The sequence below is a fragment of the Ahaetulla prasina genome, chromosome 5 (assembly GCF_028640845.1).
Source record: "Ahaetulla prasina isolate Xishuangbanna chromosome 5, ASM2864084v1, whole genome shotgun sequence".
NCBI classification, from domain to species: domain Eukaryota; kingdom Metazoa; phylum Chordata; class Lepidosauria; order Squamata; family Colubridae; genus Ahaetulla; species Ahaetulla prasina.
This window is the reverse complement of record NC_080543.1, coordinates 62,812,690-62,825,501: the sequence shown is the minus strand read 5'-3', so window position 1 is coordinate 62,825,501 and position 12,812 is coordinate 62,812,690. Positions and strand designations below refer to the sequence as shown.

General features: G+C 35.1%; 1 protein-coding gene across 4 annotated transcripts; it reads right to left on the bottom strand.

Moving 5' to 3' along the window:
• Positions 1-443: 443 nt before the first annotated feature.
• On the bottom strand, positions 444-12,382 carry FUNDC1 (FUN14 domain containing 1). 4 transcript variants are annotated; one of them, XM_058185764.1, is made up of 5 exons: positions 12,216-12,382; positions 8,324-8,480; positions 7,108-7,183; positions 5,499-5,627; positions 444-1,012 (listed from the first exon to the last, which is right to left on the bottom strand). In XM_058185764.1, exons 1-5 carry the CDS (start codon positions 12,244-12,246, stop codon positions 935-937), a joined length of 471 nt encoding a protein of 156 aa, XP_058041747.1. In that variant the 5' UTR covers positions 12,247-12,382; the 3' UTR covers positions 444-934. The 4 variants fall into 4 exon arrangements, 3 of the variants coding, with proteins under 3 accessions (XP_058041747.1, XP_058041745.1, XP_058041744.1); XM_058185762.1 differs by lacking the exon at positions 12,216-12,382 and adding an exon at positions 11,738-11,886 and having other exon boundaries at positions 5,499-5,623; positions 7,104-7,183; XM_058185761.1 differs by lacking the exon at positions 12,216-12,382 and adding an exon at positions 11,738-11,868.
• Between the last annotated feature and the right edge of the window lie 430 nt (positions 12,383-12,812).

The following is a 12,812-nucleotide window of genomic DNA, read 5'->3' as shown; positions in this document are numbered from 1 at the left end:
ACAGCCATTTATCTGGAATGGAATAGAGTCTCTTGCTTGAGCAGGGGTAGACCTCCATGGTCTCTTCCAACTCTGTTATCTGTTATCTGCCACACCCCTCCTTTTTTCTTCTGGATATTTAGCCATTGTATCTGGAAAAGGATACTTGGTATTCAAAAGCTTGCATGCTACCGGTATTTACTTATATGGGTAGTAAAACTGTTCTCCTAATATGAACTTTTCCTCATCAGTATAATTGCACGTGCTTTTTAATCTACTAACTCAATTTCTCAAAGGTACCATTATGCAGTGATGACACTGCAGCATTGAAAAAATGAGTCGTACTTTGTAGTTCAGAATCAAGAAGATTATGGTTTGCATCTCATATAAGCTGCTTGAATCCAGATTCATAATACAATCCGAAGTTGAGAAAAGAAGGAAAATATAAAACAGCAAAGATCTGCTATGTTATTTTACTCTTTAATAGGTTCGTAGTTGCTTATTATTTCATCTTTGCAAAAAAATACATGTACAAATTATTATTATGCTGTGATTTCAAAAATAAGGAGGCTAGCCCTGCACTTAAAGTACAATATCCTACATGTTTGGCATAACATTAACCACAGTATGAGATAATTTTATATAATAAATATAAACCCTAAAATGAGAAGTGCAGAACAAAAAGAACAAATTCAATATGAACTCTAAAGGAAAATGAAAACATTATGAGAATTAGCCTTTTTTTCTTTGGGAATGATACTGAATGCACAGCACAATTTTCATGAAACCTCCTTCAGGTAAGCATAAGGAGGTAAAGCCTAAGACATAAAATGCTCCGATGTATCTGGCAACTCCATCCTTCTTGCTCAGGAGATTCAGGGAGAACAGAAAAGATCTGTGCGTCGCTGTCATTCATCTTTACCATGGTTAGGTCAGCAGGATGAAAGTCATGTCCTTAAGATGCAAGACCCAACAAAAAGCCTCCGACAAACCCACCAGACACCACGATGTTCTGCTTAAGAAATTCTGTTGACTGAAAACGAAAGAGGTTTATGTCAGATTGTACAAATGCACTGGATGTTAGCCAATGAGCACTTAGTTATATACAAATATCCTGCTATGCTGTTTAGTTATTCATATCAGAAAGAGACAGACAACCCCTGATGCAAGAGAATCTTCTAATGTTTTTGGGTTTTTTTGACAACTTTCCATCCAACAATATTTTTGTTAATTATTTTGAACCAATTGCCACAAGTTGCTGAATTTGTGGCAACTTGCTCAAAATAATTAAAAGCAAAACAAAACACATTAAAACACATATACTTAGCCTTTCAATAGGCTTAACACACTTCTTTTACTAAATTCTTTTATTCCTCAAATTTGAAAAAAATGTGATAAAAATTCCAGCTCTTGGCCTTTTTAAGTGATATCAGCACTGCTTAGATAGTTATACAATACCTAACTTCTTTCTGGGAGGTACAGTGTCAAACATACTAATCCAAAGGTGGCCTACGAAGGAAAGTTTCATATTATGTAATAAACCAGTAGTTTATTACATAAATCAAAATCCAGAATATTAATACATTCTTCTCTGATAACAGAAAGTTTTGAATAAAAATGGGTGAATTTTTGTTAATAGATTTTCAAAACAGAGCTTTTTTTGTTTGTTAGTAAACACCTTTTAGGAATATTTAAAAGATGCACAATCACTATAAACAACCAAAGCATTATATAGTAATTAGATAGTAAATTATCAAAGCATTTTATTTTATCCCAAAGTATCAATTTAAGTGAGCTCTATTTAGACAAATCTATTACTATTTTTAAATATATTATTTATAATACCATTCAGCCGTCTGAGATACATCTCCAAACTACAGATTCAGTGATTTCAGTATTAATCTCACAGAATTGTTCTCAGTTTCATGAAATAACTCAATTTTTCAATCATTCCTCCTGCCAGTAAGAATTCTTTACAGCTCAGTGTTAGGACCCTTATTATTCTCTTGATGAACTCTTTCCATTATGTGCTCTGAATTTGTATTCCAAATTCAATCCTACATATATAATGACAATTTTCAGTTTTGTTTGTCCCTTCTGTGGAAAACAAGTTAATGTGGAATTTTTTTTATAACTGCTATAATATGATTTCAGACTGGATGTGCTTCCATTGTCTTAAACTGAACATAATATGATAGAGGTTATTGTAGTCTGATACTCTGATCATCTCATCCCCACTCATTTCCCATTTCTCACTGTGTTCCAAGGTTATCAGTTCTGAGCTACTGAAAGCTGAAACGAGTGATATATCATTGTAAACATTTATTAAAAAACAAAAATCCAAAAACAAAAATCCCACAACCTCCTAAAACCTGCCATTTCCATGGAATGGATGCCCACAGCATCTATGAGCATTTCTTGTTTAATGTCCTGATTGTGTCAGACTTGGATTATTGTAGCAGCCTATCAAGTGGGCAATCTAACACTTCATTCTATACTTTGATTCATGACCAGTATATTTTAATGCACTTTTCTTACTCTGCTTCCGTCTCTCAATATGTTACATTAGGTCTGGATTATTTTATTCTTCTACATATAGCATATTCAGGGCCCTCTTAAGAGCTTTTTCTCCTGGCTCCCGTTCTCTGCAATAGACTCTTACTAGTACTGAAGTTGAAGACAAATTGCTTAACTTTTAAAAAGCACTAACATTTCTTGTATCATCATGAACATTTCAATTTAGAAATGCCTTCAATAATTTATGTTTTTGTATCAATTATTGCTTTATTCCTTGCTTGTTTATTACATTTATATCTTTCCATAATCAAATGATTCTTAGCAGTTAACAGGATATAAAGAAAAGCAGTGAAAATAACATTAGCATAAAATCAAAACAATATAACAATAAAATATCAAGAATAAAAGAATCCGCCAAATAAAAGAGATGACCCAATTTAATTAGAATTCCACTGAGATAGTTCTGTTTCAGTATCTTTCTGAATAAAATTAGTGAGAAATTGATTTTCACAGGAAGATTATAGCACATAACTGGCCTTGCTACCAAGAAGTAGCTCCTTTTATCTCCCAAAGTGGGACACTAGAAACACTTTCTCCATGGATGACCTAATTGATTAGACTGAGTCTGGTTGGCACAAGCAGCCCTGTAAATTGCCCATGTGCCAAAACATAAAGGCTTTTGTTAGGTCAAACGAGCTTCTTAAATTGCACACAGAAGCTAATTGTACCTAGTGCAGAGCCCCAAAGCAAAAACTGTAATATGTTTGGGCAGCAAGTGTCAGTATTATATAGGCCACTGGATTCTGTATGAATTATTGTCTCTGAATTATATTTAAAAGGAGGTTAGACTATTAAAGTACCTTGCAATAATCTAACCTGGTGGTAAGAAGGGTGCAAGTTACTGTAACAAAGTTCTCTTCTGCGAAGTAATGCTATAACTGGTGCACTAGTCAGTGATGGGCAAAGAGCCTTCAAATCACAGCTTTCACCTGCTGTACTAGCAAAAGCTGTGAGACTAGAAGAATCCTCAAATCCTGAACCTGCTTCTTCAGGGATAGTGCCCATCTTCCAGTGAGAACACTGATATCAATGGAAAACAGTACCTTTGACTGGGCATGGCTACAATTTGTTCTGTGCCTTCCAATCTCTGATGGTCTTCAAGTACCCAGAAAGGACATCAATAGCATTTCCCCTATCTACAGGGGTAGTGATTGAGCATCACCAGGATATGATGACATAGTGTACCCTGAATTATCAGATGACCTCACCCAGCAGAGTGAACAGAGAGAGAAGAGGAATACACACAGAATTCTGTGAAACGGAGATTATTGACTCACTTCTTTTCCCACTACTACTGTCTCCCATCTCCATCTGCAGTGGAGCACTGCAAGATGGTATCTGCAATCCTGAATCCCATAAGGCCATCTAGTATAATACCATGGTCATGGAAACCCACTGATGACCAGAAGTGAGCTCCCCTTGGGAATCTAAGCATTTTGCTGTGCAAACTGGCCACATTAAGCAGGTGGAGAACATGGCATTAACTTTTTTCTAACAGAATTAGTTACACTAAACAGGCACATAGGATGACAGTCTATTAATATAATAGTGGAGAAGATATTTTGCCTTCCTTATCATTGTAGAGTAGGTCTAAACATGGGCATATACTCTTGCTTGGTGAGAATCACTTTTCATCTTCCTCTACCAGCATTCTAGCAATTATTTCTGTTGATTCAATTTCTGGAAGTCCTCATAAAACAAAGAATCAACTAGAATTAGCCAGCAGAAAAAAGCCACTCAGAGACAATTTTATATAGTTCTAGGCTTGCCTCCCATTACTAGTGATTTACCAGGCACAAGAAATAGTTGTCTGGCTGGATTTTTGGGAAATGCCCCAAGTGTTCTCTAAAAACCATTTCGACATTTGGACAATCCAAATGTATGTTTTGGATGGCAATATCATCTGGATCAGGTATAAGCTATAATATATAACAGTACTAATTGAAAAATGTAATTTATACATAAAATAATACAAAACAAGTCCTAAACTGTTGACATGCAAAAATATTTATTGTGAATAACAAAGCCTAGCATGTGCCAAACCGTGGGTAATGGAATCGTAGACAGCGTCATCTATATTTATCATTTTTTTAAAGCTTGGAGAAAAAGTTATGCTTCTAAGAGCATGTATTTGGGGCATTACATTGATATTATGATTGTCCTAAATCACTAAAACAAAACTCCAATTTTGTTTTCTTTATATCTGTTATTCATTCTTCAGATTCTTCAAATCTCTGTTAGAGACATATTAATGCCAAATCTGCTTTGGCAAAAAGCAATTTATTCAATTTATTTTAGCATTTTATAACTTATAATAATAATGCATTGTATTATTATTTATAAGTACTATTATAAAGCTCTTGAGGGGAATGAGAAACTAGAAAATAAAAGCTTAACGTTCTTGTTTTTCTTCCTATAATTCAACAATGCTTTAATTCTAGTATAAATGATTCAAATAACTCCTAAATAAAAATTGTACAAGTATACTTCTACTAACCTGTTACACTAAAAGTAGAGGTATATGGCAATTTAAATCAAATTGATTGTAATGCAAGATTTTGTAGTGTAAAGCCAATGCATTTCTAAAATTTGTTTTTAAATATTCCATACAATTCTTCACCTAAAAAAGTAGGCTCCTGGATGGTAGGCAAAAATGTTACAACAACATATAGGATAATACACATACACACACACACTATAAAACACCCAACCAACTGAACCATATTAGAATAAAGAAAACAACAACAGTTAAGATTTTTATCAATGAGTAATCAAATATTCTAGGTAAGCAGCAACTTGTTTCTGACAAGTTCAGAGGAAAGCTAGGCCATATGAGACACAACATGCTGAAAATCTATTAAACATTTTTTCCCTGAATGGGCCATCCATATACCAAGAAATTACACAAAATCAATATGTAAAATCAATAATACGTATTTTACCTCTTCAATTAATGTGTTGATTTCTGGTGCTGCTTTGTTTGCACGTTTTTTGAGCTGCTTTTTTGCTTTATTTACATCTTTTTCAACTCTTTTCCAGTCAATCTGTATGTAACCACTATGGCTAGCTATCTAGGAACATGAAAAGAGTTTTAAGAATTTTAAGAATACAAGGAATAATATATCTGCATTGAGCAAAATAAAAGATTGTCTGGATATAAAATGCCTTATACTAAATAAACAAACAAACCTATTCTCGCTTGTGAGCTGGCTAAGGGGCCTCAGGAAATGATGACTGTGTCAGTCAAGACAGAAGTAGGCCAAAAAAAACCCCAATATATGAAGAAATATCTCAGCCCACCCATAGAAAGTTCTATTCATATCATGCTTCATTTTCTCTACTTTCTCTGCAGCAGGAGAAATGGAGTGAGTGCAAAGATACCACTTTTTTAGCCCAGTTTGGTCCCCAAATATGTACCAGCCCATCCTCAGTCATGCATATGAGATTGGCAGACTATAACTTTACTAAGCAAACGGTCCGGAAGCTCCATGTAAGGCAAGCAACTGAATGTCAAGCTACGAACGCTTTTCCACCACAATATTCTGCGCCAATAGCAAATTGAACAGACACATGATGGCATGATTTCTGAACATGTGTAGTTGAATGTGTGGATGACCTTGGGCGATGAGGAAAAAAGATACTGCCTTGGACAAGAGAGATTTAGGAGCCTGCAGTCACTTAATAGTCAGAGAAAGAAACTTAGGAAAGACCCACCTTCAGATGGTTAAAAGTGGCAGCAGGAAGTCTGTACTTCAGACTTGCAAAATTCTGTTAATGTAGCCTTTTAAAGTAGATTTAGCTCATTTAATTGTGCTTCCTTTCTAGTTTATCTGGGAGGGCTGGCAACTGGATGTCACATCTGGTGCTGCCATCAGGATAAGGCAGAAACATCCTTTTTAAAAGATTTAAACTACATATTTATGGCAGAAAATAATTGCAATGGGGATATCATTTTTGTAATTTCACATTACTTATCTCCCTAGACAAAATAAGAACATGTATCAGACCTTTAATCTGAACTAGGTTTGTTTTCCTTATGAACACAGAGTAATTTTTACCTAAAAGCCAATCAAGTATACTTTTTAAGGAATTGGGTGATTTCTATGGCAGATGGGGAATATGTAAAATGATTAATTTCTGTAAGTCGGTTCATGTGATTGGTTGTTAATTATATGTTTTTATTTTCTATTTTAAAAATAGTTTAAACACTTCTGAAAATCTGCTTACACAATCCCCTTAAATATTTATTTATTTGTATGCTGCCTTTATTATTTTTACAAATAACTCAAAGTATTGAACATATCTAATAGTCCTTCTTCCTCCTGTTTCTCACAACAGCTATGTGAGATGGGTTGGGCTGAGAGAAAATGACTGACTCAAAGTCACCCAGCTTGGCTTTCATGCCTAAGGCGGAATTTGAACTGATGGTCTCCCATGAGTTCTAATCCCTCTATTTAACATATTTCTCTAGGTTCCATTTCCTTTTCTATATATGCAAAACACTTAAGTGACATTTGAATTCATATTTTCAGAATAACAACAATTACCTACTTGTAGCAAAAGGAAGCCACCGCCTACTGCAGTTGCTGCAAGTTTTCCGACCTTCTGAAACAAAAATCCTGCACACCTTAAGAAAGAAAAAGAGAAATAAAATTCAGTAAATCTGTGTTACTGTACTGTGTACTGTACACCTACTTTCAAATAAGCATTCATAAGACAATGGGCAATAAATATATGGTGTTATATTTAAATGTGAAAGTACAGGAAATAGACCAGAATGCTGACAATACAGACAAAGTAATGGCAGAGTAACACAAGGATTAAGTCACGTTAAAATGCACTAAGAACCTGTTTTTTTAATAAATATGATCATACAGCTTTCTGTAACTTCATGCACTGACTCTTGCACAATCTTTAAGGAGAATGTGCTACCCATAATGACACATAATGAAGATGCTGTCAAATATAAACTGTATCATCACTCTACCACTCCAGTGTTGAATATATTTGTTCAGTCTCTTTCAGCCCAATTACAATGTACTTTTAAAATAAATTATTCTCTAACATTAGCTTTTATTTCTGGATCAATCATTTTTCTGTTTCTTGCACATTGCCACAGTTTCTGGTAACTAAAATTAACCTACCTATCTACCCTCATATTTTTATATTCATTTTCTTTTCAAAAATCACAACAAAAACATTTTAAAGAAATTTTAGCAAATTACTTTTATGAATTATTGAAAAATTATTTTGCTTCTATTGATTTACAATGTTATTTAATAGAAAAATACAACAAATTAATATATTTAGCATTCAATTAATTTTTAAAACAGATTAAGTACAGATAATCCTCAATTTACAGCCACAATTGTCCCCAAAATTTATGTTGCTAAGTGAAACAATTAAGTGAGTGTGCCCCATTTTACAACCCTTCTTGCCACAATTGTTAAGTAAATCACTGAAGTTGTTAACAGTTAAGTGAATCTGGCTTCCCCATTGACTTTGCTTATCAGAAAGTCACAAAAGGTGATCATATGATCATAGGACACTGCAACTGTCAAATATGAGTCACTTGCCAAGCATCTGAATTTTGATCATGTGAGCACAGGGATGCTGCAATGGTTGTAAGTGTGAAAAACAGTCATAAATCACTTTTTTCAGTGCCATTGTAATTTTGAGTGGTCACTTAACAAACTGTAGTAAGTCGAGGACAACCTGTATATAAAATAAATGTGCCAAATAGAATGTCAAAGTAATTTGTTCTTACCAGCCTGTTATACCACCCATTACAATCTGAGTGGCTACAGAATACTTTTCTACAATAGGTCCAGAATTTCTGCCAAAAACACGGTTCCACCAATGGTGACGCCTTGCATATTCTGTTAAATCCAGTACTTCATATGAATCATCATCACTGTCATGTTCTTTAAAAGAAATTGAAAGTTAGACATTTTCTACATTTTAAAAAGATGTAAAACTACAGTATTCAAACATATGCATTAAGAAACAAGATAATACAAGTATATTTTCCCTGAGCTACCTTGAATAGCAAATTATACAAAATATTTATTTATAAAAATGTATATAGTATCCCAACTCACTCTCAGTGATCCCGGGTGCCTTATAAAGATAAAAATCCAATATAAAAACAATAAAATGGCAAAAAAGCCCACTCTGGTATCAACAATCAAATGAATCATTTGAGGAACTCCATCCCACTCTGGGGTCCCCATGCTTATTGACAAAACCAGGTCTTCAGCGTCTTATGAAAAGGTGTCAAAGTGGGGGTGAATCTTATATTTTCTTACTAATAAAAACAAAGATGTAAAATAAAGATGTTATTTTGATTACCTTTGAAAACATCAATGCTCTCAATATATTACTATATTGGTAGACCTTACTTAGTAATTTTGTAACCAATGCCCGCATTTACCATCTTTGCAGGTATGTAGAACAAACGAAAGCTGATTGTAAGCCCAGTCTCAATAACTTTTCACTTAGTGATGGCTTCATTTAATGACCAAGTTGCCAATCCCAACTGTGGTTGTTAATACAGGACAATACAGGACTATCTGTATTATATTCTTTAAAATGGACTTGAAATTAAAGTTGATTCATCAGAATCCATCTATTTAAAGTATATTGGGCTCTCCAAACAATGTACTTAAAAAAGTGTATCAGATTTTTTTTTATTGGAGATAAAAAATGTGAGTAGTCATTAAACTATATGAAATGTTTAGGCACTACATTTCTGGAGTAGTATTTTAATAGATTTATGGGAAACTATCTGAACATTAAAGATGTGATGTTCAATTATTTACCAAAAGTCTGGAATTTGATTAAGGAATTATGGTTGTACTAGTTATGGGTTGGGAAGGATGATGTAGAAAAATTGGAAAAGTAATATTCCTATTATTCCAGACAGTAAGGACTGGTTGTTACATACATCAGTATGTTCTACTAATCAAAAGATGAAGAAATATGTTATTTGGCATAAATTTTATGATTAGCACTGGGTATTTTTGTTATAATTATTATTATATATAGTATTTTTTGAAAATTATTGACTATGAGTTTCACATACCAGTATATGTTAGACTTTTATTTACAACAAACACTTTAATACTGTAATTGCTTAAATTTTGTTTACAGGTTTTAAGGATGGCTCGAATGGTGTCTTTTTCTTTTAATGTTCTACTTTTCACTAATTTTTTAAAAATTCTTTTATCGTGAATTAATTAAATGTTGCTTTTACTGTGTATTTTAGCACTCTATCTAATTTTGTAAATTTCTAAAAATAAAGAATAAAATTTTAAAAAGGCTCTTTTATTGTTTTTACATAACCAATCAACCAAGTTTCCATTAACTGTTAGAAAAGAATGTATTATTATATAAATGGATCAGAAATTACATACTAATCATATTTTCATAAGAATCAGTAGAACAGAAAACTATATTTACGGTAACTAAAGTAATTTTTAATTAATGGTGATGTGGTTTGCAAGTTTCTAAGCCAGAGATGCACTAAATACATTCTATTGTTAAGATCTATGGGTGACAGCTTCCTTTAGTTTGATTTGATTTCTCTTTCTTACTTCTGTAAGTAGTAACAGGAACTAATATAAACTGAACCCAGGATAAACTCCTAAAGTTCCTCATACGTTATAGCCATTAGAAGTCCATGATCTTGAACTTCACATCTGTTAACTCCTTTAAAATTACATGCACTGATACAGCTTTTATGATACAGGAATGAAAGAACAATAAAACTCATATTACAGACATGAAGAAAAATTAATATGGTCACCACATATTAGAATGTGTTGCAAGAAATATATATATATTACCTACTGCAATCAGATTTTCAAAATGTTATATCTTCAGTGGTCATTACTGATAATTCTTTAAGAGACAATGAAAAATAAAATTCTAATTTTAAAAGGGTAAATACAAATTAGGGAAAAAAGAAACATAAGTAAAATGAATTTTATAAATCTATTTCAGCTAAAAGTAATTATAGTAATAAACTGTGAATAAGCTATGGTTTCCAGTTCTATTTTCAGTTGACATTTTCTCAATATCTCTAATTTTAAAATATAAAATTAAATTTAGAATTATAAATACAATACTATCATTTAAGATATTTGAAATTTAAGTGGCACTATTCTCAAGTGCAACATTTTGCAAGACTAAAATTCCAAGTTGAGTGGTGGAATAGTCAAAAGGCAGTAAATTATCATTTAACTATTTAAAAATAGAATAAAATGGCATATTTTAAAATGGCCTAACAATTAAAAAGGCTGAGCTTGATCAGCACACAAAACATGTTTGTCTAAATTAATTGAACATATTGCAATTAATCCATAAAACTGGGTTATCTGAGTAATTTTTTTCCCATTTAATAAGTGACTCATGTGAACACAGCTTATTTTGAATTAGAGGCTAACGGTGCCACTTTTTTGACACCAATTGTGAGTTCCCTCCTAAGCAAAGAAGCAACAGTAAAAACAATTTGGACCATGTATCTTCCTTCCTCCTATCAGTATGGGAACATCCCTCAGGAAAAGAACACATTTGGATAAACACTGTTATATTTATTTACTTTGCTTTCTATCACAATTTCCCAGAGTCCCAGCAGTTAACAGGAAAATAAATTCCATGATAAATTAAACATATCCACCCACAACCAAATAAAACTAGTGGAGCAAAAATATCTTGAGTATATCCCAATTCATACCAATGTTATAGGCTGGAAGGTTGTTTATTTCCTGGTCATAGGGTAGATTCAGCTCCAAATGACACATGCCATGAAAGGGGGCAATTACAGATACACAAAATGTATCCAGTGATCTTATTCAAAAAGGCCTTATTTCTTACCGCACAATTGCTACCAAGCGAGGACTGAACAATGAGCCTCAGCCCATCCTGTCAGGTGAACATGGTATGTGCTTTTCTAACTTGTTTACATGAACCCAGGGGCTCATAAACTATCTTCAGTCGTATCTTGATTACATGGGGAGATGGCCGGGAGGAACGTTTCTTAATTTCTACAGAGAACAGAGTGGATGGGCGCAGCGTTGGGAACCGACAGGCAGCCTCAGGACGGAAAGTGGCAAAGCCAATCGTGGCTACTAACCACGATGCTGCTCCAGGACTCAAGGCAGCATAAGCTCTGAATCACCTGCCTTATGACCGTCTCCGTGAAGCACCTGGTTGGCCATTTTGGGAGCTGGCTTTGGCCTCCTCCTGCGAGGCACTTCTGACGCACCATCTGGCATCATTCACACACACTCTCTCTCTCTCACACACACACACGCAGTCTCTCTCTCTCTCTCTCCTCCCTCCCGGCGAGAGACCGCCGCTTCGCCCCGCCCGCCCTTCACGTTTCCCAGCGGGAGTCCGAGGAAAGGGCTGAGCCAAGCTCCGCCCCGCGCGCTCAACCACTCAGCTCTCACCCGGCCCTTGGTGCGGGGGGAGGGAGGGAAGCGGGGGGATCCTCTTCCTGCGCAGAGCAAGGGTCAGAGGCGGCCTGGGGAAAGAGGGCAACTGCTGGCCGCAGGGACCCACGGTTTCCTGGAGTAGCGATTGTTGGCAAGCTCCATTCGGGAAAGCAGGAATAGCGCCATGACAGCCCTGAGAGAAATAGGGCTCTCACTGACCTGAGGCGGAGCGATTTCTCCGAGACGACATATTTAGTAGCACCTGGGAAAAGCGGGAGGAAAGGAGACACCGCGGAGTTCCGCTCAGTCGCAACCTATCTCCCCCCGCATCATTCTGAACTCCGAAGGTTTCTTGCAGGAGCGCATGCGCATTGCAAAGAAAACAGGCTCGCACGCTCGCCTCGATTGTCGCTCAGTAACGTCATCACAGAATCTTCCTGGGGGACTGTGGGAATTGTAGTTTGATTATTGCTCTGCACTAAAGCATGTATTGGATCCAGTCTTCCCCGCAATTAGGGAAATACATTGATATAGACTGTGTTTTCCCCCCGGAATACCATGTCTGTACAAAACCTGCCGAAAATAAAAGGCTATTTAATTTCTACAAACGTAGTATTCAGCGGCATTCCGTAAATTGTAATCTGTTTATCTCTGTCACAAGGATTAGCAGTGTTACATTACCTGTACAGTTAAATTCCTCCTTGGCAGATCTGGTGGAAATTTTCCCAGAGGTTCGTGTGAAAAACAGAGAGTAGGGAGGGATGTGCATGAAAGGAATTCAGCAAACAAAGTAGTAATGGAGAGGAGAAACGCGGG